Source organism: Dromaius novaehollandiae, chromosome 1 (genome assembly GCF_036370855.1).
Source record: "Dromaius novaehollandiae isolate bDroNov1 chromosome 1, bDroNov1.hap1, whole genome shotgun sequence".
Taxonomy (NCBI): domain Eukaryota; kingdom Metazoa; phylum Chordata; class Aves; order Casuariiformes; family Dromaiidae; genus Dromaius; species Dromaius novaehollandiae.
The window spans coordinates 197,926,174-197,950,875 of record NC_088098.1 but is presented as its reverse complement, the minus strand read 5'-3'; the positions used below and the strand labels follow the sequence as shown (position 1 = coordinate 197,950,875).

Here is a 24,702-nt window from a genome sequence, read left to right as displayed (position 1 = left end):
GGAGAGTGAGGGAATACACACCAGATCATCGGGACAGTCGGCATGTAGACCAGCAACTTGCAAGTAATTGCCTTCAGCTGTAAAATTATAACGAATGTGCTCTGGTAAAACGTGTTTGTCAATCCTGTTGGGAAGGTGACTTCCTGTCAGAAATTCGTTACATAAATCCAATATTTTGATGTTGAGGTTGACTGCCTTTTTACGCTGTGAGGAAAACAAAGTACAACACACATAATATCTTCAGACATAGTACAAGTAGGCTTCAAACCTTGCAAAATCTTGAAGAAATTTTCCAGAAGTGGGGCAGAAAATAGTACATTTACGATTAGACCTGCAGCATCAACAAAATCCTAATGGAGGGATGAAGTCAACAGGATAAAGATCAGATGCACATACAGATATGTAATTTCATACAGGATTTCATTTTGAAAGGAAATGCCTATATTTCTGCAATAAGAAAAATGCACAAAAGGCTTTACTAACTATTTTGTAAGCACTTATAAAACTGATCTAATCTGATTGCTCTGTAAAACACTGAGGAGAAAAAAGAACATGCTCAAGATGGATAAATCCTATTAATACCCTAAATAAATCTAAGTAGATACAGAATTACAGTTCTCTTGTTACTGTTGTATTGTACTATTCTCTGAAAACAGTAATGCACTTATGATATTTCAACCTTTCCCTGAGAATTTGATAATTTATGATCTTATTTCCATCATGCCAGTATTTCAGATGTTTAACCTTACTGTGGGATACCTCATTTACTTCAGTGGACTTGCTCATGTCAGTTAATTCAAGTATGTTCTCTACTGTCTGTAGGATGATAGTTCAAAAGAAAAGGTTGGGATAACAGATACAACATACTTGCAAAGTGAAGAGAATGACAAAACCTGCAGATCTCAGTCCTCCCCTTCCACTCTTATTATTTAAGCACATCTTCAGTTTTATCATAAAAAGCAGAAATTCTTTATAACAGAGAAAGTAATTCTTCATAACAGAGAAAATAAGTTTCAACTAAGATAGCGATGGGAGTCTGGAGTCAAAAATGGGAAAAGAAAAGAAACACTGAGTGGCAAGCAAGAGAAGATGAAAAATGGAATAGGCAGGGGAGGAAGAAGGAAATATGCAAAATATAAGGGGTAAGGGAATCTGTAATTGAGAGGGGATGAAGTATTATAGAGCTAATAAATGTAGGAAAAAATGAAAAATCAGAAATAAAGTCCAAATTTCAAGCTATTTATCCCAAAGGAATTGTAAGAAAAACATTCTAGAAGCATTTTCCAGGTTGCAAACCATCATCAGAGCAATGCTCTTCAGAGTGACTTTATCATCTAAATCTGGTATAGTAAAAGAGCCTTTGTACAGATCTTGTTGGAAGATGACTTAAATAAATAAGGTGCTTACCTTATCTAGGCACATGAGCTATGAGCAGACATCCCACACAGCACCCATACCACAAACCATGATGAAAGCTACTGGTTTTGGCAAATCCATCATTAACTATTGCAAAAAGGAGCAAAGAACTCCAGAAGAGGTATCAGACCATGCCCAGACGTTCAAAGGTGGATGAAATTTATAACTTTTGGTTATGTAAGCACCAAAGGGATAGCCTGGACATATACTTGATCCTTTCTAAAATACTCTACTTGATTAGACTGTCATCACAGTGCATGGGGTGCTGCATTACCCTGTCTGTAAAAAAAGTTGTTCGGACAGCTATGTATGTGTTTAAAATATCTGATGCAGACACCAGTCAAAAGAAGCAGGTTCCCAGGTTGGCTTATAACTCTCCTGAAGAGGGAAAGGAGTTTTGAGGCCAAACTGGGAAATGAACAGCCAATTAATATCTAAGACAACAAAAACCTATATAAGTGATTTAAATAGACAAAATTAACCATCTTTTGAGAAGACAGAATTTTACTGAGGTCAATGGGAATCTCAGGGGATGAACTGGCACAGAATCATATGATTCACGTCCTGCATGTTTCATTATCTAGTCTTTCATAGTCAAGCAAATGTCTATTCATATATTATAGCCAAAAATTACCTTTTCTTCATCCAAATGAATGCCACTGATCTCAAAATCAAACATAAAAAGTTCTGCCACTCGCCTAAAAATACAGTAAACCCCTGTTAAAACAGCCTCGTTTCACAGCAAACAATTTCGTAACAGTTTTTACCTTTAGTAGTTACTCAGGTTTGATGTCTTTTACACTCTATAATTTGGCTTGAGACAGAGAATACAATTATTTATTCCAACTGTTATAGCAGTATATTTTTTACGGACACAGACTTCCTATATTTTAATCCCTTAATAGTTTACTCAATGAAATAGGATTACTCAATGAAATAGGATTTTTCCTTTGTCATCTGCATTGCAAATAACTTTCAAAGTAATTCTACTACATTAATGTATATATTTAACTAATTTATGCAAACTACCATTTTAATTTGACACTTCATTTATTCTAATAGATCAGAAAAAGAGCCCTTCAAATCTAACATCTTTGATTGTGGTTAAAGGAGGAAGAAGGAAGTAACTTGCTCATAACACAGGCAAATATTAGGCATTAAGCTAGTCTTACCGTATCAGAGAGGAAATTATTCAAATCTATAACTGAATAAGCAGCAACTAAAGTGTTCTACAGCAAACATAAAGAAAGCTTTAAATGAATACACTGATAATTTGCTTTTGAAAGATGAAAATTCATCCTGCAGCATCTCACAAGTTGAATGAATAAATGAATTTTTATTTTTCTGAAATATTAACAATGGTGTCATGTATTATGAAGTTTTCTAGTGCATTCTATGAACTTCCTAACCCTTAATTTGTAATGACTAAGTTAAATTTTGTAATTTTGTAGTGACTAAGTTAAATCAACAACAGAGACCTGGTACGTTTTGCAGTTATATTAAGTAATTTAACAAAATACAAACCACAAAAACAATAAGGAATGATTTGAATTATCTAAACATCTGAAGTTATAGCATTGATAAGTACCTGGTTTCTGGATCTAGGGAACCCATAACAACTTCATCAGCCAGCAGCTGTCTCAAACTCTGACACAATTCAACATCTGTATTTAATCTGGAAAAATACAGTGTAAAAGAATCATGCATTAGCAACAAACACTAATATTTCCGTCTCTTGGTATTACTAATTCAAAGGCAGATCTTAATACTTACTGAAACAACATTCTAAACTAAGGACACTATTTTAAAAATGATTTCTAGCTCACAACCACACTTAAAAACTACAAAATTAATATACAAAAGATGAGCAGACACACCAGCGCAGAAGCAAGTCTTGAAGTCACAGTAGCAAAATACTTTTGGAGGGCATTTTGTGGAAATACGAGCAAATCTGAGCAAAGCAGCTTATTTTCTACGTGCAATGAAAATCACGGTTAGAGCAAAGGGATGGGAGAACTGTTTTCAAATCCTTACTGTGAAAGAACTCCAATTCCATTAAAGGAAAGAGTAGAAGCAGAGTAAGAGCTTACCATCTCCAGAACATTTCCAGCTGTTCATCATTGCCCCTATGCCAGAGAATACTACTGCCATCACATTTGCTGGCACATTTCTTACAAGCACATATGTTGACCTGGATTATTTGGTCACATCCAAGGTAGGGAAGCAAACACTTGCACATACATCAGCAGACCTGCGGGGGACAGCAGCCCCCAGCCTGGCACTTCTGAGCACTAACTTCTTAAATCAGCTGGGGTGCAGGAAGCTACTGCATCCCTCTTCGTGAAATGTACTCAGTAATTACTAACAGACAGTTCAGAGACAGAATGAAGGCATCACATCATGCTTGTGCTTCAGAAAAGGCCCCATGTGTAAGTGGCTACATAAGAACATATGAAAAAGCATACTAGGTCACACTAAATGTCCCTTTAATCCAGCATCCTGTCAAAAAGTGGCCAAAACCCACTGAAGTGACCAAAACCAGCTAAACATATATAATACTGTCCCAGGTACTTTTTAAGCCCTCATCAATTTATGATTCAGAGGCATTGTGAGCCAGATAAGGTTTTTATGTATTTAGTAATCTTCAACCACTCATTCTTCCAAAAATGTTTCTTCTATTCCTTCGAACCCACAGTAGAAAAAAAAAAAATTTAGCATACACAACATTTCCCAAGAAGTCTTACAGTTTCATGAGACTGTGTATGAAAAAGCACCTCTTTTTCTTTGCTGTCAGTCTACATTCCACTAGTTCTTTTCTGGGAAAAGGCAATGTACAACTGATTACTCTCCCCCTCCATCCAATCTACTTATGATTCTATAGAATTCTTATCATATTCTCCCCAGTCATCTCTTCTCCAAAATGTCAAAATCAAAGTCTTACTATTAAACAAGAGTGGTTTCTGAAGGATACCATTTGCCCATGAAAAGGAACATTCAGCAACAGCTAGTTCTGTACATGTACAGTAATTATAAATCTATGAAATCCAGATTAATTTGTGAATATTTTTCTTCTCTCTATAAATTTTAATTCTGAAGTAGCATTCAGACATTAAGGTCATACAGATGGCATGCTCAAGCTTTAAGTCTTGAAAAATCCAATTCTGAGTGAAAGGCTTCCCAAATATATGGATAAGACCAAAGCAACAAATTCTGCTGAATTAGAATTCTTAGAATTAGAATTCTTTCTTTTTTAGCCAGCCAGTTTAGTCACAAAGCTTACCAAACAAACCGGTGCACTGGTGTCCCCCCCAGAGCGCAGAAGGCCTCACTGCCCCTGCAACTTACTTTGGGACATCAGCTGAACCTGTCACCCCCTCTTCTCTTAGGAATCCTGAGGGAAGCAGCAGTCTGTGTTACCTTCACATTGCTGCTTGGCAAAGCTTTTACTTAAGAAGGCTATTCCTGAATGCCATGGAAAGGCAAGATACTGAAATTCTGAAAGGACACTGCATCCACAGAGTAAAAGATCATCCCCTTCCACCTTCTCAGCAGTCAAGAGGAAAAGAGAGGTGAATCAAATCACTGTGATCAAGAGCATCAGAGGCAACTTTCGGGAATTTTGAGATTTTGAGATTAAAAAAAAAAGTTCCAAACTCCAACTTTAAGAATATCTTCTATGAAATGGAGTTTTAAAAGAGCACCCACATGTCAGGGTAGCTCACTCATATATCATGTATCCTAAACAGAAATAATTTAGAAAGAGAAATAGAAACACTATTTAGTGGGAAACTGTCCTTTTCCTCTTTCACATATCCCACTCATGAGCTGGAATTCAACAGGTCAGCATACCAGCAGAAAAAGTGTTGTGATTTATAAAGGCTTCAATCTTAAAACCGAATTAGCATTACATGTGCTTCATAACAGCTAGTTAACTGTCATGAGTCTTAGAAAAATGTAGCTCTGAGTCTTTGATGGACTCCAGCAACATAGACTCAGTTGGTAACTTAAACTCTCTTCAGAATATAAATTGAAACCAAAATAGAATAACCTTTTATGAGACTCTGTAATGAAGCTAAATCCTTAAATACCCATAACAACAAGAGTGACACTTTTTTTTCACATGCCAATACTACCTATTGGTTTTTTTTTTTTTTGACTGCTATTATCTATATGGATAAAACAGTAATTTATAGAAGACATACATGGCAATTGCAAAATAAAGAAGAAAACATACTTCTCTACCATGGTACCAATGCTCCTGCAAGCTTCTTCAGCAGCCTCTCTGAATGCAAAGTCAGGATGGGCAATTTTCACAAAATCAGCCTGACATGGTAAAAGGAAGACAAGAACTGTGAGGCAAAAAGATAAACTAAAAATATTGTCTTAAAAACAAAGTGGAGTTTAAAGTCGTTCCACTTACATTAACACTTTTTCTACAGTTCAGTGCAATCTATATGCAAAACTTTTTTCTCAAAAACTAAGCCTATTGGGAAACTGTGCTGACAACTATTAAACAAAACAGTGAATGTTTTATGGTTCCTTCCAAAATAAATTTTCAACCCATACACTCCTTGAAATTATTTTAGTAAGCTGTGTACCTTACAGAAATGATCCCTCCAAACAGAAATATTCTGATGTCTTTAAACATTATTACAAAACATTTTTAAAACTAAACTTCACAGTTCAAAAGAAAGCACAACACCAAATGTGTGTAAAGGCATTGTTTTCAAACTTGTGTACAGACCATCAAGTTAAGCTTTGAGATCATTACCCTGTAGGAAGAAATATGTTTAAAAAGAAAAGCCAGAAGTTCTTCTGGGTTTGGAATAGCTTTTTGCTTCACTCCCGTTGATACTGATTTTAGGAAGGCTCCAAATACTTAGAATTCATAAGGCTGGAAAACGCTATAAAGCGGCTAGAAGAACAGCTTCCATGACTGCCAGTGTGAATTCAAGGCAATGGAAGGTTCTGGTGTTCAAATGATAAAGAACTTAAGATTAGCAATACATGAAAGCCATTCAGCATGATTTCACAGAAAGTACGTGAAACAAAGTCAGCTTTGTTTTACAGCGTGATTGAAGTTTGACTGAAAAGAAATGTAATACTCTTTTAAGACTTTTACTTCTTAGGGCAAGAATGCCTGTTTAAAATCCTGTATAACACTGACAGAGTATGTGCTAAATGGCAGACCTCAAAAGTTCTGCCAACGGAGAACCACCATCAAACTTTGAGATGGAGCACTGCAAAAATAGGCCATCTTTGGATGTGTAAACCAGAAAGCAGTATATATGAGGAACTGAGGTAATTTTAACTCAGGAAGAGTGATACAAAACAATGACAACTGAATTCTGGCATCTGCATTTTAGTTAGACATTGATAGATTAAAATGAGGAATTAATTGTAGTCCATATAAAAATTATAGTTAGAGACAAAGGGAAAATTAAAATGACTTGACAGAGTGCATATGTATTTTCACAAGGAAAAAGTGCCTGCAACAGAAGAGATTTGGAGTCTAGCAAAGAATAAGAAACAGTATTTGAAAATGGAAACCATACAGAGAAATTCAAAAGTGAAAAACAAAGGCAAAACGTTCAGAGAACTATTAAAAACTGATGTGAGTATGAAGGCCAGGACTGCTCTCTTCAAATGAAGAGTGATGCTTTCTAAAAGATATGCTTAGGACAAACAGTTTCGGTAGAGCAACACTAAGAGCCTTAGTAAAACTGAATGTCTTGCGGTACACAGAATGTCAGACCAAGTGTTCTAATTCAGTGAGCCTAGGAAATGCAATTGCATTGTTTTCTGCATTAATAAAAGATAATATTATTTAGCTTTAGCTGCTGCTTTTAATGCCTAAGTTCTTTATGGATCATTCAGTAAAAGCCTCTGTAACTAACATTCACTCAATTAAGAGGGCCTTTTTAATTTTCTGTCTTAATACAGAATTTCACAGAGCTGATCTATTTATCACAGTGCAGAAAATCATAAAACAGAACAACATAGTGTAAACTATTAAAAGAATGCTTCGAGTAATAAAAAAGTAAGTTACCAAGTCTGCTACTCTGCACAAGGCATCTGAAAGCTGATCAAAGATCATTACAATCTCAGGCCCAGGTGGTGTTGAACATGCCTTCTGGACTAGCTGTTCTGATTCTTGCAAAGCTTTGTCCTGTGCTTCTTGAAATCCTTCTGGACAACTCAGTTCTGGAACACCAAACAGACCCTACGGTACAGAACACAATGAAAACGCATCACTATTATCTTTTTTAATTTCTGCCCCTTTGTTTCACCTCCTGAATGCCACACAAAAAAAGTTCTGCTTTTTCTCCAAAGCAAGGGAGTCTTACAAAACTCAGAAGTTTCTATTTAATCAGTATGCAAATTAAATTTGGAATAACTATCATAATATTATCCAGAATTCTTCTTCAATGCATATTATATATTTTCAAATTATTTGTGCTTTTAAAATTGTAAGCATCACAAATAGCTAAAAGTCTTCATTAGGATGTAAATTCTACAGTTAATAGTCTGTGAATACCACATTATTTCATCATTTGTTAGAGAAGTTTCTGATCAAATAAATTCCTATAGCCTTATTTTCAAAAGTAATTTAGACATCATACTACCAGGAATTGTTTTCACTACAAAATTTTACCAGAATGACTCCAGCTAGCATATTGCAGCACTTCACTACAATGTTCCCATGTACGGGTGTCTTTGCAGATAGAACCATCACAAAATCAAATAACATCAGTCAGAGACACTGGCATCACATATAAGTATCTTGATTTCCCAGCATCACTCTCTAGAGCATAACCTCACTGGAATTCTCTTAGCCAAGTTTATTCTCAGCAAATAGTAAGTCTGGCATCAAAATCTCACCGATTCTCCTGTTCTGTCCCACAACCTCCTATATGATCCTTTTTTTAAAGCCCTTATCTTGCTTCCAAAGTACGGGCACCAAACAAATCATAGGAGGTCTCTTTACATTCCAAAACGAGGGCAAATCATCCCTTTCCTCTTCAGAAGAAAGAAACTTAAGAAGGAGAGGGGCAGGGGGCAGAACGGTGCACAAGTCGGCCAGCTGCTCCAGATGATCATCAACCAACTGCAGGCAATGGGACAGTGGACTCAGACTCATAAAAGAGCCCCAAGGGCTGGAACTAGACCTCAAAGGAATGATCAGCAGCAACACGAGAATTTTATGGTATGAACAGTTTCCTTCCTGAAGCTCTTACCAAGCCTGTCCCTGTCCTGCACTGCAATGTAGACACATTAACTGAGAATGGCTTTGGCAGGGGAGATGTACACAGCAACTACATTCTGCGCTTGCATAATAGAGTGAAAGAAAGTCCTACTGCAGATCAAATCAAGTCACTAAAACTACTTCCTAGAAAAATTTTGTGATACAGCAGCAAAAAAGTTTTTTTCAAGTACAATAAAACAGCTTCTCTGAAAGCAACAGACACCTTTTGCAACTGCCCAACTGCAACATGAACATCTCCTTACAAGCTAACCAGGGCATCTAACAGCACCAGTTAGATGAACTCACACAACATCCATCCCCTCCCAAATTTAACCTCAGCATCTAAAAATCACAACCTGGATTTGAAACCCTGCACATCAGTTGCTTTAAAATGCACCTTCTGGAAGATCTTTGTGCTACAGATGTTAGTTAGTTACTGGTTTGCATGTAAATTGCAAGTATTTATCCAGATAAATTGAAAAGCTGCAAACTGACAGCTTGTCTGTAAAATTATGTATTCTGAAGCAAAAGCATCACCTAAAATAAGTATTTGGGATGTTCTGGGTTGCTTTTTCCTGTTCTTTTTCTGTCAGTGTTGCAAATACTTCTGTTTTTTTCTAATGCTCTTAATATGAGCTGGCCACCCTAAGACCTAACCCTTGGCTTGCACTTCCCATGTTTTTATTTGCTATGTGGGAACAGGAATTAGACTGAAATGAAGAGAACACTGAACAAAAGATTTATATATATATATACACACACGCATCTATATATAAATAAATGTGCACACACACACACACTTATACATATATCATATTGCCCTTCATTAATGCTTGCTATATAAAACACTCGAGACCATGTCCCTTTATTCTGCTTCATTCAGTTGAGGATCTCAGTTCTGAAGGGCCTCAGAGAGTTTCTGGCTTTCCTGCTGCCCTACACCATCATTTGCCCTCCCAAGTGAGCTCCTCCTTGGCACACAGCTCTCTGAACAGGCAACATCTTCTCTTGCAGGTAAATCAGCCATGGAGTTCCTCCTCCATATGACATCAGGTTTGTCATTAAAAAAAAAGAAAAAAATGAAAAGGTCCAGTGCAGTTCTCTGTGTTCTTTAATTGGCTTTAACTATTCTTTAACTGTCTGCACAACTGCAGCATTCTTCTCTTTGCTTGGCATCAGTATTTACACCCTACCTGTCACATGGTCTTTGCAAGTCTGGAATACACATCTCTATTCTCAAAGAATTCTTCATCCTTTCCAAGACTAAGCAAATACAGAATCCATTCCCTAGACCAAGCAAACACACAGTATTCATCTGGATTTTTTTCCTGGAGTAAGACCTATGTCGGTATTCTCACAAAGGTGTGAGAGCAAGAAGAAAATAATTTCCCAGCAAATGGGTGGATTGTAAACAGGGGTCAGATCTGTAGTCACTGAATCCCTTAGCGCTAGGGTTGAACAGTTTGACCAGTCTGGACACTATGGTAGGCACAGTTATGTCAGAGGATGCATGCCTGGATTCTACAGGTATTACAAGTATTCTGCTTATTTGCGTGCACCGTGCCATTGAAACTGCACCAGCACATCTTATTCTGTTAAGGAACTTGTTTGGATTCACCAGCTGCAGTTTTGGTTTTACTGATGGGACTCAGAAAATGGTCACAAGCAAGACAGAAAGCAAGTTTTGCTAGTAAAGCTCCACAGTGCCAACTTTACCATTTGTATAGCACCTATCAGATGTCTATCAAAAACAGTGCTTGCCAGGTAGCAACAGTTATTTAAAAAATGTGGGGAAAAAATGTTGCTTATTTGACCAGAAACATTTCCCAGGACTTTCATCAACAAATTTAACTAACTCATCCTTAAACAGAAATAGATCAAGAAGCCTTTCTATCGCCTACCCAACAAATACATGCTTCTTTGCAAAGAGCAACTTAATGGTAAAAATGACGAAATTGCTCTGCTCCTATTCCCTTCAATTCCCAGTAAGATGCTCAAACACAAAAATGCTAAGAGGCTGTATTTCAGATGCCTGATTTTAAACGTACTACATGCAATTACGTATTTTGCATGACAAGTGGTCACATTTCCTCGGGGCTCTCTCCTCTCCTCCCCAGTTAACAGAATAAAGGAATAAAAAGCTCACTAGAGAACACAAGAGAAACGTGGCTGATTATTAATAATTGTACATGATTCCAAAATCAAAACTAAAATTATCAGTGAAGCTCATTTCTGCACAACTTGCCACTCATGAACTACTGAATTCTGAGGATTTTTTTAACGATTCGACAGAAGTCGTTAAAAAAAATTATAAATTAATAAATTTATTATTTTTTAAAAGAAGTAACCACCTAGACAATTACAAAAACACACCGCTGCCCGGTGAATGAGGGTCGCACAGCAGCGACCGGGGACGGCCTCGGGACCCATTGAGACACAAACGTGACTAAACGCGGCCTTCAGCTCCTGGCTGAGGAGGCCGCAGCGGGTGAGCTGCCAAGGCGACTTAAAAGGTCACAGAAAGGGGAAAGGGAAAAAAAAATCTCACACGCAACAAGCAAAACCCGACTCTGCCGGCAGCCGCGAACCCCTGCGGGCCGCAGCAAGGCGGGAACTCGAGGGCCTCCCCCTCCCCCAACTCCTCCCGCGCGCCCGCCCCGCCCCCGCCGCGCGCTCAACCGCTTCTCCGCGCGCGCCCGCCCCGCCCCCGCCGCGCGCTCAACCGCCTCCCCACGCGCCCGCCTCGCCCCCGCTGCGCGCTCACCGTCTCCCTGCCGGCGGCGCTGCCGCGCTGCTGCTTGGCGTCGAAGGCGGCCCCCACGGGGCACCAGCTGGTGCTGACTGCCCGGCGGCCGCCGCTGCCGCCCGCCGCGGCCCGGCCCCGCAGCGCGCGGCCCAGCGCCGCCGGCAGCGCCCGCCTGCACCCGGCCAGCATGGCGGAGGGAGGGAGGGAGGGAGGGAGACGCAGCGCGGCCCAGGCGGCCCGCGGCGCCCCGCGGCCGGCGATCGCAGTTCCGGGGCGGGCCGCGACCTCCGCGTGTCCCGGCCCGAGGGGGCGGAGGGGCGGGCGGAGCCGCGCGGGGGCGGTGCGGCGCGGCGGGGATTCAACGGCTTCAAAGGGTTGTTTGTATTCGCTTGCTTCCTCGGCAATGCTAGAGATAATAAAAGTCGGACCTCATTCTTTCACATCGCGTTTGCTTAGAATTTCGTGATGGTCCGCCAACAGACTTGTTTGCTTTATTCTCTTCCGAGAGTAACAGAGCGAGACTTCACAGCATCTCTTTTCATATATTTCAGTTTTAGGGTAAAAAGGAGGGAAAACCTGAGAAAATTCATATAAATTAAAGATTTATGGCACAGGGAGTAACAACTGCAGCAGTTCTTCAGTATGGCTGTTCTAGTGATGATTGAAGAAGGTTATACTTCAGTTTGGAGACTTTGTTTTGTGGCTGTTACTTCTGAAGTATAGTGTATAAGTACTTCTGCTTTAGCAGTATTATGCTCTATTTTTGCACTCGTCATTAAATATATATTCATGTCAGAGGATCCATGTAGGTTTTCCTTCCATCACTTCATTTTGCTACATTTCAGACCTCCAGCTAAGCAGAAGGCAAAGAACCATATTTAAAAGCCATGTTTAAAAATTCAGACCAGCTGCACCAAAAGCTGTGCCAAAAAGCAAGCAGCCTGTGTGGAGGTGTCAAACTCTGCTAAATCCAAGTTTAAAACTTATTTTGAAATGATGCAAACCAACCTAATTTCATCTCCATCAATACATACCACCTAGAAAGATGCAAACTAGCTTGGAAATAACTACTATCTAATGTATAGACAAGATGGCATCTCTTACTTGCCAGAACTTGCAATTTTATCGTAGGTCTTGTGACAGCATTTTTCTTAAATTCCAGCTGCTAGAATTACAACAGTGCATGAATTCAAAAGTTTGAAATAGTTCTAAAGACAAAAAAGGTAGAACTCAAATATACATCTGAATCCAAGTTCATGCTTAGAGTCTGAATAATGATTTTTGAACAGCTGAAGCTGCCAGAAGAGTGAAAATTATCTTACACAAGGGCATATGAAAGGGAAATTGCATGTCTGTGATATATGAAATCTAAAGAAAGTCAAAGGCAAAGAATCTAAAGAACTCCTAATAGGACTCGCATTTATAAATTGAAATATGGGTAATACAATATATTTAAAAGGTACCGTAATATTTTGATGATCATATGAGAAAATGTTGTCCCACTTTCTTTTAAAACGTTTGTCCTTCAAAACTGGTGTATGTAGTATCACTGTATAGTTGTAGTATGTTACCAAACCAATAATGCGTCAAGCCCAGTACTGTAGACACAAGAGTTGCCCTTACACAGAAGCCATTCGTTAAAACTAATTGTACTCAATTGTACTGAAACTACAGGCATAAAATGTGCAAGCCCATTAATTTTGCCTCTTTTAAAAAGCAAATTTGGCAACAGTAGATTAGAACAGTTTATTAAATAAACATTAATTTTGTGACTGGGACAAAAGGAGTTTAATACAAACTCCTCAGAATGTGCTTATTTCTCTTGTCTTGAGGTGTGTTTAACAGTTAATCATGAAAAATGCAGCACAGTAAGTTGTTCCTTGAACAAAGAGCAGTTGCAGGCATACGGAGTCCTGGCCGTTCTACAGATACATGTAGTATGATCCTGCACCTTTCCACTGAGATGACTTCAGTTCCTCCCATAGCTACAGTTTGCTGTTCTGACTGTCTGAGCAATACAGAAATGCTGATGGCCAGCCCACTGCTCTGAAACAAAATGGATAATGGCTGAATTTTCTTCATTTTCCTTCCACTGCAGTTTTTTTACTAAACTTTTAGGGAGATCTCTACCTGGTCCCATCCTTGCTCAAGGCCTTGGACAAGGCAGTCTTTGTTCTCCTTTCTAGACTTTGGCGTACTTCCCTGTATGTTTTCTGTTGTCTATTGAATTCAGTTGAAATTGGCCAGGAGATGAAAACTTTATTAGGGAGAACTGGGGGACATAGCCATACAGCATTCTTGGATAAGTCTTGTTTCCTTAGGAAAAAATGCTCGAAATGCAAGCTGGAAGTAGTTTAGGAAGTTGAAGACTGGGGAAGAATTCTAAAGAAGTAAAGCAGCATTGCTTTATAATACAGCACCTCCATTGCTTACAACACCCTGAAACTCAGGTCAATAGGAATCAAACAACAATTTGCCCAAGTCAAACAACAATAGAACGTGGATTTACCCTACGGGTAATGGGAGTGACTCCAGCATGTCAGAGTTACTAAATAGTAAGAATCCAGTAAAGGTTGTGTCATCATCCTCATCAGCAAACAACCCATTAAAAGCTTCTCCTGGGTGAGCCTGCAGCCACACCTCATCTCCGCTCTGGAGTTCAAGGATAGTAGCTCCAGAGGCCTGGTCTTCAGCGCCTTGATATCTGTCCACAGTGTGCAGCAGCTTGATCCCATTTTTCACTAGAGCTACTCTAACATTCCTTGCATAGACAGTGATATGGTAGGTGAAGTAGTAAACACCAGAATATTTGCAGGTGAATTTGCCAGTAGTTGGATTATAGTCATTTAGGCCATTATACAGCACCTTGTCAAACTTGATGGGGCGATTAGAAGGGGGAAATTTGGTGCCGACTGTAAGGCCTACACTGAAAGCACTTCTTGGCAGGACTGCGGTGGCACCGATGTTTCCTTTATCTCCTCTGTCCCCTTTCAAGCCTCTTTCCCCCTGGACTCCTGGATTACCTTGCGGCCCCAAATCGCCAGTATTACCTTTAGGACCTGGATCACCAGTTGGGCCAATAGGCCCTGGCAAACCAATTCTTCCGGGATGGCCAATTTCACCCTTGGTCCCCTTTGGACCTATGGGCCCAATGTCTCCTTTTAATCCCTTTTGCCCCTGCAGTCCCAGTTCTCCCTTCTGACCTTTGTAACCCACTGACCCTATAATTCCTTTGGGTCCAAGTTTCCCAGGTGGTCCTCTTTCTCCTTTTTCTCCTTTGTTCCCTTTCTCTTCAACAGTCCCATTGGTTCCTAAATGAAAAAAAAAATGACATTTTCTGGTGATCTTCCACTGGATTTGTGAAGCAACACAAGAATTTCAGCACAAAGACATATATGTATAGGCGTGTCATCACTGTGCATACTGTGCTTGCTGTACTGTACATACAGTATCTCCATGTAAGTGTAGGATAAACATAACATCTAATGAACCTGCTATTGCCTTAAAAAAAAACAGCTGCTGAGAACAGCAAGAATGAGTTCAAAGAAAGGAATGGGTGATTACTCACTTTGTCTAAGGCAGATGATAGCTCTGAAAGCTCAGATCATCTCAAGCGCAAGCGTGACGTGTCCAGACACTGTTTTTCAGCCTTTGGTATACCAAAGTAGACGGTTCACAGCCTAATGGGTGGAAGGGGAAGGCATCTGCTCCACAAGGTGACACCTAGTACTTACCTTCCATGTGTTTCTATAGTTTCTACACAATGGGGCTTTGCTTGAGTTGCCTAGATTGCTACTGAATTGCAACTAAAGGGTTTTTGTCCTTGTTATTTCCTCTCATGTGCTCTATTTATCCTTCACTCATACTTGCACTGAAGCTCAGAACCCTTGAAAATCCGCTGATAACTGCAGAGATTCGCAGGTGAAGATCTTATGATTCGAAGGGCAATTAGCAGTTGATTATTTGAATGTCAGAAGATACTATCATGTTCACGTTCCCTATTATTATCATTCAGCAAAGCATCTGATAATTTCTGCATAAAGCTCCCAGTTTTAGATGGTAGGAATAACACTCTATTGACATTACTCCTGACCTCTTTGAAGTTATTGAGAGTATTTAACAGCAGCAATAAACTGAGAACATGACAGGTGAGATTCTTTACTGAGGCCCTGAGAGAAGCAGCGCAAAGCTAATGGGATGAGGTCAAAGGAAGAGAAGGCAGCCTTGATAACTTTAAACAACATTTGTCCTCATGTCTCACACTCTTTTGAGCATGGGGGTCTTTTCTAATACATTGGAGAAAAGTCTGAGGGATATGGAGTAGCCTGTAATCACTCCCATGCGGCTCAGGGTAACCCTGTGCAGAGCATGTACCTCCTGTCTCTGGCACAAACCCAGGGCATTTGCAATGGATTGTTCCAGAAGGAAAATAAAGAAGAGTCCCTCCTGCAGCCAGAAGTGTGACTGCAGCACGTGGCAGCTCAAGCAGTAAAGCCATGGCAGAAGCAAGCATGGGCTCCGCACAAATTAGCAACTGAAGTGCGTACTCAGCTTTTTCAGTAAGCTCTTCTGCTGAAGCCTATGTACTATTTTTTGTTTTTCAGGGACATCTTAAGGATTTTGCAGGACCTGGACACTGTGTATTTTGGAGACCCCCATGCTTTTGCTTATATAAATTGTCCATGCACAATTAGCCTGAGAATTCACAAATCCAACATCTCAGAGTTACTGAATTTGTACAGAATGATGCAATACCATTTGCACAGTGGCTGACTCCAGTTTGACTGCCTGCATTTATGATGACAAGTCACTGCACATTTACATCCATCCAACGCAGCGGGCTTGCTGTATGCACATAGTTTGGCTGAAGCAGTGAAATACCTACTTTCCAGCATTGTTGGTAGCTTGGGCTGCTAGGGTTCTGGAGAAGTTTATGACTGCCATGACAAGAAAGGAAAAAGGCCACAGAAATACAAGAAATAGGATCTGTGGTAAGCCCCAGATTATATAGGATATCTGGCAACTTTTGTCTTGGAAGGTCTCGAGAGCCCTAAACCGGGGTCTTAGGACTAGTGTCTCATGGGTATATATTTTAAGATACTACTACTGCTGCTGGCTGAGGCCCAGAGTGTCTGCATGTGCTGTGATTGCACAAAAGCATGGAAAAAGTACAGGAAGAAAATCTTTTACGTATGTCTTTTATGTGTTTTATGTATCTTTGCTCTAGAAATAGGTGCCTTCCCTTGTCAGATTTTGGCTCCGTTACCTGATTCATCTCATTATATAAAGGGGTTTACCATATTTTCAGCTGTATGATTTGTGCCTTCAGTAATTCCTTTTTTAAAGTACCTTTTCCTGCAAATACATACATACATAGTTGCAGGGGTCTCTTTCCTGAGGTGGCTGCAGTTCTGACATCTTCCTCAGCAGCTGATGGTGGGATCAGAGATGGGAAAGGTGTGTATAGGTGTTCAGAGCAGCAGGATAACTAGAGGTGATAAATTTCCCTCTATTATCAGCGATTACATGCAGCCTCTACTGCGTCTGGATGAAGATTTTTAAAGAGCTCTATGTGTGTTGTATGCATGGATATATGGTACTTCAGCTAATCCTAATGTCTAGCACTTCGAGTGCTCACAAACCCAGGGGCAGCAGTTGATAGAAAGCTAATAAATTGAAACTCTCCTTCTCTGACCTTGCTCTCCTTTCTCTCCATTTGCACCATCTTTCCCTGGAGATCCAGGAAGTCCTGTTTTGCCTAGTACAAAAGAGAAAAACAGATCTTCATTAAACAATTAAATTGCCACAAAACTGGGGTTTGAATCTTGCTGTGATCCTTCAATCTCCAAGCCTGGGTGAACAGTGATGTAAACAGAAGTCTTACTGCTGACCTTTGGTGGATGCCACCGCTGAAACTTTTCTCTTACGGGGAGATAAAGAGAGAGCACGCAAAGAATGGCCGTGTTGAGGCCAGTGCTTTTGGAGACAGAAGAAATCCTTGGACTAAAAAAGCAGGGTATTGAAATACACAGAGGAGCTATATCCTGGTCAGGAACAAGTGCATGAAAGCATCAGATCCTGTTCTCGCCTCTATCCATGGAAGATATCAGGAAAAGGAGTGAGGAAGCCGCACTCAGAAGGAAGCGCTACAGTGCCAGGAGGCTTAGCAGTGAAACTGGTTAACTCCCCTTGCAAGGAAAGACAGCTGCAGTGGTTTGGCTAGCAGAGATTAAATATCCCAATGGAATAATACTGTATGTAGGTTTGAGGAAGACATTTACCCCCTTAATCCCTGTACTTAGCAAATCTCAGACTTTCCACTGCTCTAAAGAGAGCAATTACAGAAATCATCTTTGTGATAACATCATGGATGACCAAGAGGTGGGTGAGCAAATACCTGTAATTGTATCCAGAAAACTTCAGAAGAAAAAAGGGTTGGCAGTTTGGATGCAATTGTATTTCAGGAGTAGCTCTCCTCTCCTTTCCCAGCAATAGGGGCTAGAGGACAGTTCTCCAGCGGTTTTCTGCGCAATAGGCACAGTCCGGCATCTCTTGAAATTCCATTGGCTTGAAAAGAAATAAAACTAAGTCTCCTGTACTCAGCTGCAAAGATATTTGTGGAATATACAATATAAAGAATGGTACAGTCACTCCAATTTGTTCAAATGCAGAAAAGTCAGTACAGTCATCACAATAGCTTAATTTAGGAAAAAAAGGTGGAGGCTTTACCAGAAACCTGTGATCAGGTATCATGTGATGATTCTTACATTTTAATGGCAACTGGAGTAAAGTGCGGGACTTTGTAAGGGAAGTGGAAAGAAGTAAGCTCTGTTTTCCATTTTTCAGACTCTCCTGGACTCCTGCTAAACTTCCGCATATAAAAATAGAAGGCAATTAACTGTACCTGCTTAATAAGAAGCTAATGGAATTTTTTGTTGTTGTTTCTAGATTTTAAAAGGTTTTGTTTTCAGCCAGGCTTGGACACTGAAAGCAGAAGGAGCAGGCGAGCAGTTGCTTGACAGGTGTTGTATAGATCATGTTATAAACAAAAGAGTTTAACTCTTTAGCAATTGGTGAGATAAATATTAAAGTGGGTAGACTTGTCTTTCAGTCATCCAAGGCAGGCAGTAAGCAGTGAGTAACTCTTTATTGCCCAGATTAGAAGTGCTGGTTATTTTTCAGCTGATCTAGGTTATTGTGTAGCCACACAAACAGTTGTGCTGTATAAAAGAGCAAAAGGATGGCAAAAGGATCTGGTAGGGAATGCTGCTTACGCCTGCATCACCACCATCAGACTACACCTTCAGAACTGATTCTGCAGCATGCATTTTCTATGGAGGCATATGCTTTTCTGGTGAGGAAGGTAATTCATTATCTTTTGGTTTTGTGATTGTATCAGCAGCCCAATCTGTAAAAGGTAGAGATTCTATTACCTTCAAAGGCAAAGTAGAACACTTAAGCATGTTTAAAGTTAATTTCTTTTAGACCACTGACCTCAGTTTAGTTTAAGTACTAGATTATGTACATTGCAGAAAAGAGCTGTGATTCACAATCATTAAGATCAGATCTCTGTAGAAGGAATGATCTGGACTGGACTGTGCTGCTGGGTTAGCCAGGCTCACAATAGCAGTGACGGATCTATGCATTGAACCATAATGCCACCTGCATGATGACACACAAAGCCTGCAGGGGGAAAAGTTTGCCCCACAAAATTTTATGAACAAATTTGAAGCAGCAGATTTGTGCTCGTCCTGTGCTTTGCATTCTGGGGTTGTGACACTTCTGATGAAGTCTCAATGTCCACAGATTTGTCGTCTTGTGGAACCTTGGCCTTGATAGTCCAGCACAGTTGAACACACCAGCCTTATCCCAAGGCTTGAAGTACCATGGGAATGAGGAGTTTTAGGAAGCTAAGAAGGTTTCCTCTGTCCCAGTATCATATTCAGATCGCTTTTATAGCCTGGTACAGCAGGCATGAATCCAACACTGTTTTTTTCAATAGTCTCCATTCCTGATATTTTCTGTAATGGCTCTTGAGTTACAGCAAGTAAATGCACTCAGAATCAAGTCCTACAAATGTAAAATTCAGGTGAGAAAGAGAAATCTTGTTTTGGCTGCACCCTTCCTGTTATACCAAGCCAGACATCAGTTGCTTTTTTTTCTTTTTGATGGGCTTGAAGTTTGTTGCAGAAGTTCTTTACAGAAACATAGTTGCTGTCTTGTAAATGTAATAGCAGCTTTGCAGGCTTTAAAATTTTCAGACAGACCTGAAAATGTTCCCAAAATAGAAAATAAAGTCTTTCTTGTTTTAAGTTGTTCTTGTCTCCAGCATTTGACCTCTCAATAGCATTTGCTATCTTGCTCTCTTTCTTAGGTCTTTCCTTACATTTCCTTCTTCAAACAAGGAAATAGAAGAATGTGTGAAATGTGCTCTGAAGGCTGGGTAGAATAATCCTATTATTGGGCTGTGACTACAGACAGCTTTGGCAACTAATGGCACTCAATTTCATACATCAATCATTTATGTTGAATATAGTACCTGTATCCCCCTTGTCACCTTTTGAGCCATCACGTCCATCACGTCCAGGTATGCCATTGTGTCCAGGATTGCCAGGGATGCCAGGATACCCTCGGGTACAGATGTCCTGTTTTTGTGTTTCTTTTGTGCTGACTACAATAGCCAGCACTATAATCCAACTTTTCATTCTTTAGATAGATTATATGATTTCGGCTGAAAGATTTAAGAGAGGAAAAGTAAATCTGCCTGAATCTACCTCATTGTCTCTCTTCCTATATTTAGCCTGTGAGCTTGTGAGTTCAGGAAGGGGATGTGGTGTGAGGGGGAGGAAATGGATTATCACCACTTTTTTTTTTTTTTTTTTTTAACAGATCTGTTTATAGGATTAGATACAATCTTGGAGGCTGCTGAGTGCTATTTCAAATAAAATTTTAATAGGAATATCAGTCACAGCTTCATCATACCATTGAGACTTTAACTCAACTTTACACAATTTAAAATATTTGTTAATCCCTTATGATTGAGAGCATCAGGTTCTGTTTCATATTTCTTATGCAGTGTGAGTCATGGAAGCAAGTAACTCTGCAAAGAAATAGAAATTTGTACGTAGGTAGATGGTAAGCAGCTAAAAGTCACAAAAGCTTTGGGGAGGACTAGAATGACCTTTGATATCTGCAGGATCTAGTCAGCAAAGCTCAGTGCATCCCATAGAGTTTTACTCTTTTCTATCTAAACCAGAAGTGGATAGATGCAGCCCAGATTTCATAGATTTTGTTGAACCTAACCCAAATGTAAAGAAAGAGCAGAATAAAATGGCAACTTAGACAAAAGTGATCATCAGTTTTGTTTTCAGCAATTGAAGCAAGGAATTTATAGCTGCACCAGCTATCTGCCAAAGAACTTTTAAGGATCTGATTTACACTGACCAATATCCTGAAACCCCAATGTCTGGCAAGTCTATACAGAAGTGTGCTAGCAACAACGTTATTGCTGTCCTAAGTCCAAGTGGACAGTCAAAATTTCAAATCTTTGGGGTGACTCAGGCTGGATCAGTGATGCTGTGCTCATGCACAATGATTCTCTACACGGTCCTGTCTCTCTGAGCTGTAGTTTAGCTTATATAGTGTTTAGGTATTCTCCTTTCTCAGGAATCTCTTTGTAGACTCCTCTAGCCAGACCTGCACCCAAAGAGGAGCTGCTTCATGGTCAGTGCCATGGCTTTCAGAGCCATGCGCAGGCCTGTCTACCTGTTTCAGCTCCCTCTTTCCTCTTTCAAAGGCTTTGCTACCAAACAATACCTATGCATTTGAAATCTCTAAAGAAGCCCTTCTCTCTGGTCTCCAGGCTTTGCTGAGTTAGTGTTGGCAATTAATCACCCAGTATCCATCTAAGCGCTCCTTAAGAGTAAAATAATATCAGGTAATTGAGGCAGTCCAACAGCTCATAACCATGAAGAAGCTGAGGTCTTAATGCCACCTGCTCCATCCACATTTCTCCCAGCGTCTGCTCGTGGCTGCACAGCGCTGCTTCTGCCATCTCCTGGGAGCTGGCTCTGGTGCCTGCAGGAGGTGAGCTAAGGCAAGTCAACTCACTAACTCAGCACAAACCAACCATAGTTGTTTTCTTCTTTTTTTTGGCCAAGTTAATCTTCTTCTGGGTTAATAAGTTGCATGGCCTCACAGAGGGTCAGAGCCAGAGTAGAGTGAGATGAGGGCAAAGATGTGAGGGATCGAGGAAAAGAGCTTTTTGGCAAAAACAGGTCTTTAGCCTGGTTCCCCCCTCCCCATGTAAGCCAGCTTAAATTTATCCTTTCATTAGACATTCTCTCATATTTAATGGCTTTTAATAGAGGCCCACTGAAATACATCTTTAAGACTTTCTTCTGGACACTTCTGGTTTAAGTGACTATAAGGACAATTAATGAGAAGAGATTAGATTCAGGGACAAAAATCAAATAGCAACAAAATGAATGTCTATTTTCTTTGGAATTAATATGCATAAATAATGCACAGAAGGTCAGGCTATATAGGTTAAGTACCTATTTATACAAGTAAAAGTGATGGTCAGAATGAGTAAATTTTACATAATTGGCTTAAATCAGTTCTTTCATTAATGGAAAATTAAGATCAGTATTTCTTTTGAAATACTAATTAGCACCGACTAAGCAAATGATGTCTTCTGTTTAGTCTCTTCACCATCATTTCTCAGGCAGAATAAAGAACACAAGATACTGTGTAAAAAGATACCTTCATACATTCTCATTAAGAATAATTACACTCTGTTAGGAATATTCAGCCTCAATATTCTTTTAACTTGACTTATAGGGAGAGGTCTTATCTTTGGGACACTTTCCATAAATTTTCATTCCATTTCCAGAAACATTTCCAATTTTACAACAATTATTGGAAATGTTATTTATGGTGGCTTTGCCAGTGGTCTGCAGAGAAATGTTTGATCACGCACCAGCAAAATCCCTCTTTGCTGCTGCTGATTTGCAATGAAGGAAGTTGAAAATAAGTCAAGTATTTTCTTGCTACTTCTGTGCTATGTAAATATTTGCTGTCTTAGTCAAAAGACTGTAGAGGAGTGCAAAAGGAAGGAGAAGTGCTTTGTGGAAAGCCGTTAAGGGATGATATGCCCTATGGAAAAGTCTGACCCCCATCTCCTGACAGAAAACTCAATTCCCAGTCATCTAAGGGAGTGCTTCTTACCTAAGGAATAGACGTTTGGTCCTCATACATGCACTTCTCACCACAAGATGACATCATCATCATCATCATCATCATCATCATCATCATCATCATCATATATAGGATCTTTGGTCTTACCTCATTCACTTTGTACTTGTGCTGTTCTTGGGCATCTTTTGCCAGAGTGTAAAACCTTCGTGTCAAGGAATGCAGGCAGCAAATGTGCTGTTAGGACAAGCACTTGTTTGGTCACTAAATTCTCAAAGGTCAGTGATTTAATTTTGAGAGCTGTTCAATAATTAAAACAGAGGTTTAAACAAGAATCTTTCCATTTATTTAAATACTATGCTGAAGTGGTCTGCACTTTGGCTTTTACCACTGTTATGTGGAAGAAAATTGTTAAAATGGATTAACAGGGCTTTGAGTTGCTTGTTCAGTTATACACATACATTGCACAAATGTTAGCTTTTGACTTATTGGTTGGTCTATAGGACAGAAGGCAGGTCTCATGCCAGCATTGTGCTCCAAAAATTTAATAAAGTTAGCAAGCAATTTACAGTGGAAGTTGGGAGAGGCCTGACAAAGAGACTAAAGAAATTAAAAATAACACCACCGTGAAGATGTCATTAGAAATATTAGGCTACAAATATTAGACTACGAAAAAGAACAAAATTGAGTTGAAGTAAGTGAACTGAATGACAAAGAGCTTTTAATGCCTAATTAGCAGGATACGTGCCTAGCCATTTCAAGCAGCAGTCAAAGCCATTGTGCTACTAAATATATTATTGATGACTAAATTCAAGGAAGCTATAAATTAATTCTTAATTGTGTCTTCTTAAAATTACTGCAATTGCTGGTCTCTAAGGGGTAGTAGAAGTAAGGCAACTGAGAGTCACAGCAGCTCCATAAACACTGATCATGAACAGTGACGGATAAAACAGGCAGTAATAGGAGTTAATGTGTTACAAGAAGTGGCCTTAATTGAACCAGTCAGTGCAAGTGGCTGAAAGCACTGTGTCCGAGGAGATCCCCACACTGCAAAAACAGTGTACCAGGCAGTGTATTTTTCAGTAGTATAAAATGACTAAGAACAGATTAGCATTGAGCAGTGAGTAGTTTCACTAAGGTCTTCACCACCACCCCGTGGTAATAAAAAATATTGCGAGCTTTATGGTGCCCTGGTTTGTATCTGGTATATGACCTATACTGTGCACTGAGAAGGAAAAGCGCAATGTGCAGGCATGAGCTGCTCTCCTTGAGTGAACTCCTCTAGGCAAATTAGCCTCACTGCTGTGCTAATGAGAAGAAATGGGAGTCCTGGACCAACACTCCTTTTCTCTTTACCTATTAGATAGGCACCATCTGAAATTTTCTAAGGTTGTTAATCCTCTGTCTCCATTCACACTTCAAAAGTTTGAGTCATTAAGATATTCCGTTCCTGCCCGCTTAGTGCTTTGGTCTCAGTGATGCATCCAGCCATGCAGAAAATCCAGCTTTGCTGCCAATCCTTCCCGACCATGCTGGCGCCGCACAGGCTGGAGGCTCCCCGGGGCCGGTATCAACAGGGGCTCCCCGTGGTGGCAGGGCCAGGCCTCGCAGCCGGGGCAGCCCCAGCCCCACAGTCCCCAACAAGCCCATGGCAATGAGGCAGGGCCAAGCCAGGCCAGGCATGGCCACGACACAGCAAGGGCTGCAGCTCAGGCGAGGACCAGGCACGGGAGCCTCAGCCGAAAGCAGATCCGAGGGCTTGGCCATGGCCTCCCTGTGGTGTCGAGAGCCTCCCCCAGGGCACCGTGGGCCAGGGCTGCCCACAGCTGCACTGGCCCCAGCCCAGCAGCCAAACCTCCCAGAGCAGGGGATGCTCTCAGGGCCATGATACTGCCCCAAAAGAGGCTGTGAATTTTGCAGAGACAACAACCGCAGTTTATCCCACAGAGGCAAGGATGACATAAATCATTAGTAACATCTATCTTGATGGACTCTTTGTCTGAAGTTAGTCCAGTCTGATGATTTTTTAGCAGGGAACCAGGAAAACTGTGTTGTGGGAATAGCCTTGAAGACAAACACTGGTGTCATCACAGAAGAA

General features: G+C 40.3%; 2 protein-coding genes across 6 annotated transcripts in view; both read right to left on the bottom strand.

The window, feature by feature from the left end:
* MIPEP (mitochondrial intermediate peptidase) overlaps positions 1 to 11,701 on the bottom strand; it is a 73,664-nt gene extending 61,963 nt beyond the window's left edge. Inside the window, exons 1-6 of one of the 2 annotated variants that reach the window (XM_064505004.1) lie at positions 11,427 to 11,701; positions 7,466 to 7,639; positions 5,651 to 5,739; positions 3,005 to 3,091; positions 2,051 to 2,114; positions 22 to 204 (exon numbers count right to left, since the gene is read on the bottom strand). In XM_064505004.1, coding sequence (XP_064361074.1) covers positions 22 to 204; positions 2,051 to 2,114; positions 3,005 to 3,091; positions 5,651 to 5,739; positions 7,466 to 7,639; positions 11,427 to 11,597 — 768 coding nt within the window. In that variant the 5' untranslated portion in view covers positions 11,598 to 11,701. The remainder of the gene's footprint in view (positions 1 to 21; positions 205 to 2,050; positions 2,115 to 3,004; positions 3,092 to 5,650; positions 5,740 to 7,465; positions 7,640 to 11,426) is intronic. The other variant, XM_026108801.2, reaches the window with a different exon arrangement.
* Positions 11,702 to 12,270: 569 nt separating this feature from the next.
* On the bottom strand, positions 12,271 to 22,884 carry LOC112988344 (complement C1q and tumor necrosis factor-related protein 9A-like). 4 transcript variants are annotated; one of them, XM_026108803.2, is made up of 4 exons: positions 22,755 to 22,884; positions 19,966 to 20,139; positions 17,104 to 17,166; positions 12,271 to 14,719 (listed from the first exon to the last, which is right to left on the bottom strand). In XM_026108803.2, the coding sequence occupies exons 2-4, from the start codon at positions 20,111 to 20,113 to the stop codon at positions 13,914 to 13,916; spliced, it is 1,017 nt and encodes a 338-aa protein (XP_025964588.1). In that variant the 5' UTR covers positions 20,114 to 20,139; positions 22,755 to 22,884; the 3' UTR covers positions 12,271 to 13,913. The 4 variants fall into 4 exon arrangements, with proteins under 4 accessions (XP_025964588.1, XP_025964587.1, XP_064361073.1 ...); XM_026108802.2 differs by having other exon boundaries at positions 19,948 to 20,139; positions 22,755 to 22,883; XM_064505003.1 differs by lacking the exon at positions 22,755 to 22,884 and adding an exon at positions 22,638 to 22,656 and having other exon boundaries at positions 19,948 to 20,139.
* Between the last annotated feature and the right edge of the window lie 1,818 nt (positions 22,885 to 24,702).

Bases quoted from the DNA above. Each gene is read 5' to 3' on its own strand.
- LOC112988344 (XM_026108802.2), bottom strand. From the start codon at position 20,113: ATGAAAAGTTGGATTATAGTGCTGGCTATTGTAGTCAGCACAAAAGAA. The intron at 17,167-19,947 runs GTACTATATTCA...CTTTTGTACTAG, and splicing joins AGGTGACAAGGGGGATACAG to GCAAAACAGGACTTCCTGGA. The intron at 14,720-17,103 runs GTCAGAGAAGGA...TTTTTCATTTAG, and splicing joins TGGAGAGAAAGGAGAGCAAG to GAACCAATGGGACTGTTGAA.